Here is a 4,692-nt window from a genome sequence, read left to right on the forward strand (position 1 = left end):
CTCCCTCCTCCAAGCCTAGTGTTCTCCCTTCTCCCTCTGCAGCTGCCCCTGCCTCTGTGGAGACTCCTCTAAACTCTGTGCTGGGAGACTCCTCTGCTTCTGAGCCAGGCTTGCAGGCAGCCCCTCAGCCGGCCGAGACGCCAGCCCCACCGGGTAAGGCCCCCCGCGTGCCCCCCGCGATCGCTGCCACCAGCTGGAACCGCCCAGCAGAGCGGGGAGGGCGGTGTGGATCCTTGAGGCCAGAGCACCATCTCCTTCCTAACGTGGGAAACGTTAAAGGGGTTTTGATTTCTGCCGGGTGAACTGCGTGTGGAGGATCCAGGGGAGGAGTGTCCCGTGGAGCTAGATGTTGGCATCTGCAGCGGGGTCATCATTGTCCAGTGATTAAGGGCCTCCTCGGTGCATTCCTTCTCAGTTTTCACCGAGAAAGCGGTACAGGCCACACTCGAGGTGCAGAGTAACTACGTGATCAGCCTGGTCTTCCTTTCGTGTCTGGAAAATTTAGAGAGAGATGTTTAATGTCTAGTGCCCGGCTGTAGTCATTATATGTCACCCTAGGGCAGTGATGGCGAACCTTTTGAGCTCGGCGTGTCGGCATTTTGAAAAACCCTAACTTAACCCTGGTGCCCTGTCACATATAGAAATGTTGATCTTGGCAACCAGAGTAAAACAAAGACTTATATTTTTGATATTTATTTTATCTATTTAAATGCCATTGAACAAAGAAAAATCAACCAAAAAAATGAGTTCGCGCATCACCTCTGACACGCATGTCGTAGGTTCACCATCACTGGCCTAGGGTCTCCTCTGCAGCAGTTCCGGCCTTGGACCCTGTTTCACCTCAGTCTTCCTTTCCTGAGTTGGGGTTCCCGTACTGGACGTCCAGGGGTGGTGCTCCCCTAACCCCCGCCGAGCAGCCTGGCTTTGCAGGAGGGGTGGAGAGCATGGTGGGCTTGCTGTCTGCCCCAGAGAGTTCCATGGTCCAGAATTACAAGAAGTGGCCGGCTACAGGGGTAGATGAGAGAGAATAGCGTCTGCTACAGTTATCCCTCCCCCATCCCACCCCATGCCTGACCGTTGTTGCCATGGTAACAGGGAAGGGAGGATGTAATCTTCAAAGTATGGGTTCTCGCTCTCTCTCTCTCTCTCTCTCTCTCTCTCTTGTTAATCGTTGCCAGTGGATATCTTTTCCATTGATTTTCAGAGAGAGTGATTGCCAATGGATATCTTTTCCATTGATTTTCAGAGAGAGTGGGAGGGAGGGAGAGAAGAGAGAGAGAGAGAGAGAGAGAAACATCGATGTGAGGGAGACACATCAACTGGTTGCCTACTGGTTGCCTTCCACATGCACCCTGACCTGGGGTGGGGAGCGAACCCGTAACCCGGGTGTGTGCCCTTGACTAGGAATCGAACCTCCGACCCTTTGGTGCACGGGCCAGTGCTCTAACCACTGAGCAGCACCAGCCAGGGCTAAGAGGGCTCAGTCGGATAACCTTACGGAGCCTCTCCCACCATTTCCGCTGCGCTCGCCAGCCGTGAACCCCGCTTCTGGCTGAGCGGCGCTCCCCCTGTGGGTATGGATGATTTCTATGTAGAGGAGGGCTTAGCTCTGTAAGTAAGTAAATAAGAAGGTGTTTAGCAAACCTCCTGCCCCTTTAAAAATAGGATTTAGCAAGAATTACAGAAAGGAGTAGGATGACAAATTGGTGCTTACCAACAGTGTTATAAGTCTGGATTTAAACACACCTTTTTAAAAAAAAAAAAAAAATTTGTTCTCAAGATAAAGCAATAAGTCTCATTATTGCTGCATATATATTTTTCTTGTGGACTTTCTCGGATTTGCATAAACATGTTGAGCCAAAATTCTAGTTTAGTATCACTGTGACAGTAATGCCAGACAGAGAGGCACAATTATAGCTCGATGGTCAGACAGCCTACCTGCAGCAGCCTTAGCAGTAACCCCTGGGAGAGTGACAGCCCCCGGGAGAGTGACAGCCCCTGGGAGAGTGACAGCCCCTGACAGCTCCTGGGAGAGTGACAGCCCCTGGGAGAGTGACAGCCCCTGACAGCTCCTGGGAGAGTGACAGCCCCTGGGAGAGTGACAGCCCCTGACAGCTCCTGGGAGAGTGACAGCCCCTGGGAGAGTGACAGCCCCTGACAGCTCCTGGGAGAGTGACAGCCCCTGGGAGAGTGACAGCCCCTGACAGCTCCTGGGAGAGTGACAGCCCCTGGGAGAGTGACAGCCCCTGACAGCTCCTGGGAGAGTGACAGCCCCTGGGAGAGTGACAGCCCCTGACAGCTCCTGGGAGAGTGACAGCCCCTGGGAGAGTGACAGCCCCTGACAGCTCCTGGGAGAGTGACAGCCCCTGGGAGAGTGACAGCCCCTGACAGCTCCTGGGAGAGTGACAGCCCCTGGGAGAGTGACAGCCCCCGGGAGAGTGACAGCCCCTGGGAGAGTGACAGCCCCTGACAGCTCCTGGGAGAGTGACAGCCCCTGGGAGAGTGACAGCCCCTGACAGCTCCTGGGAGAGTGACAGCCCCTGGGAGAGTGACAGCCCCTGACAGCTCCTGGGAGAGTGACAGCCCCTGGGAGAGTGACAGCCCCTGACAGCTCCTGGGAGAGTGACAGCCCCTGGGAGAGTGACAGCCCCTGACAGCTCCTGGGAGAGTGACAGCCCCTGGGAGAGTGACAGCCCCTGACAGCTCCTGGGAGAGTGACAGCCCCTGGGAGAGTGACAGCCCCTGACAGCTCCTGGGAGAGTGACAGCCCCTGGGAGAGTGACAGCCCCTGACAGCTCCTGGGAGAGTGACAGCCCCTGGGAGAGTGACAGCCCCTGACAGCTCCTGGGAGAGTGACAGCCCCTGGGAGAGTGACAGCCCCCGGGAGAGTGACAGCCCCTGGGAGAGTGACAGCCCCTGACAGCTCCTGGGAGAGTGACAGCCCCTGGGAGAGTGACAGCCCCTGACAGCTCCTGGGAGAGTGACAGCCCCTGGGAGAGTGACAGCCCCTGACAGCTCCTGGGAGAGTGACAGCCCCTGGGAGAGTGACAGCCCCTGACAGCTCCTGGGAGAGTGACAGCCCCTGGGAGAGTGACAGCCCCTGACAGCTCCTGGGAGAGTGACAGCCCCTGGGAGAGTGACAGCCCCTGACAGCTCCTGGGAGAGTGACAGCCCCTGGGAGAGTGACAGCCCCTGACAGCTCCTGGGAGAGTGACAGCCCCTGGGAGAGTGACAGCCCCTGACAGCTCCTGGGAGAGTGACAGCCCCTGGGAGAGTGACAGCCCCTGACAGCTCCTGGGAGAGTGACAGCCCCTGGGAGAGTGACAGCCCCCGGGAGAGTGACAGCCCCTGGGAGAGTGACAGCCCCTGACAGCTCCTGGGAGAGTGACAGCCCCTGGGAGAGTGACAGCCCCTGACAGCTCCTGGGAGAGTGACAGCCCCTCCCGCTCCTCCTCTCCCTGCCTCTGGATTTTTTATGGGATCCGTGTCCGAAGACAATCGCCCCCTAACTGGACTGGCGGCTGCAATTGCTGGAGCAAAACTTAGGAAGGTGTCACGGGTAAATGCAATTTCCAAATTATTGTATTTTTTTATGTCTGTCTCGTTCTTCCTCAATGTCTGTCTCGTTCTGACAGCCCAATGGACTCTCCTTGAAACACTTGATGTTTTGAGCTGGTGTAACTGCCCAAAGGCAGCAGTTTCAGAAGACGGACCTCCCAGTGTGCAAATAGCATTTTATTTGCCCCCAGACACCCGTTTGAAGCCTGGAGGGAAGGGGTATCCACTAGCGCAGTTTTCCGATATTACGATCTTGTTCGCTCTCTTTGGGATTTGAGGAGAGTTGGACATTAGTCTTCTAGGCTAAAAAAAAAAAAACCTCTGTACTTTGTCTATGTCACTGAATGATTCTGGTAGTGATTTGGCGCTTTCACTTGGTCCTAGTCGAGTCCTTAACCTCAGCGATTCTCTGTATTCTCGCTGCACATTGGAATGCGAAGGGGAATAATTGAAGATGTTGATGCCTGGGACCCCCTTACCTTTCTGTTCTCAGGCTAGCCACTTCGGCTGTCTATGTACACGTCAACATATGTCTTTGCTCTTGTAGAATTTATTGAATTTACAATTTACACAGATTTTGGGGGGGTCTGGTATTTCAAATAGTACCGACTGCCATCATATACATTACCCCCCCCCCCCCCCACACTGGGTGCTGCCTCCCTTCCAAATGTTATAAGCATGTATTTTGTTTACTAAACCCCCACGAACAAAAAGGAAATTCTGACTAGGTGCTCTGTGTTGTAGTTCTGCTAATAAAGCTCTAATACCACGGCCAGTAGTTACGCACTGTGGCTTCACATGTTAGTGTCGTTTTAATACTGACCCAGGCTCTCAGCATGATGGGAAATGGGACTCGTTAATAAGGTAGCAACAGGCTGAGTCGCCCGTTCCGTTTGGCAGGACGCTCTGCCTACGGGCCCACGTGGGTGCTGCCGTCTGTCGTCTGCTGTTGCCGGTCTCATTGTGCGTTTCTTTCTCTCAGGCATTGTCTTGGGACCACCTGCGCCTCCACCCCCTCCTCCGCTCCCACCAGGCCCTGCCCAGGCTCCAGGGGCGCCCCCTCCTCCCCCAGGACCGCCCCCTCCTCCTCCACTTCCAGCCTCAGGGCCTCCGCCTCCCCCTCCTCCGCCCCCT

General features: G+C 55.5%; 1 protein-coding gene across 1 annotated transcript in view; it reads left to right on the forward strand.

Moving 5' to 3' along the window:
• The window catches only part of ENAH (enabled homolog (Drosophila)), an 89,966-nt gene that overhangs the window by 69,348 nt on the left and 15,926 nt on the right, over positions 1 to 4,692 (forward strand). Inside the window, exons 7-8 of the mRNA XM_015562336.1 lie at positions 43 to 153; positions 4,541 to 4,635. Of these exons, the coding sequence (XP_015417822.1) occupies positions 43 to 153; positions 4,541 to 4,635 (206 nt within the window). The remainder of the gene's footprint in view (positions 1 to 42; positions 154 to 4,540; positions 4,636 to 4,692) is intronic.

The sequence above is a fragment of the Myotis davidii genome, unplaced genomic scaffold, assembly GCF_000327345.1.
Source record: "Myotis davidii unplaced genomic scaffold, ASM32734v1 scaffold174, whole genome shotgun sequence".
Lineage (NCBI taxonomy): Eukaryota > Metazoa > Chordata > Mammalia > Chiroptera > Vespertilionidae > Myotis > Myotis davidii.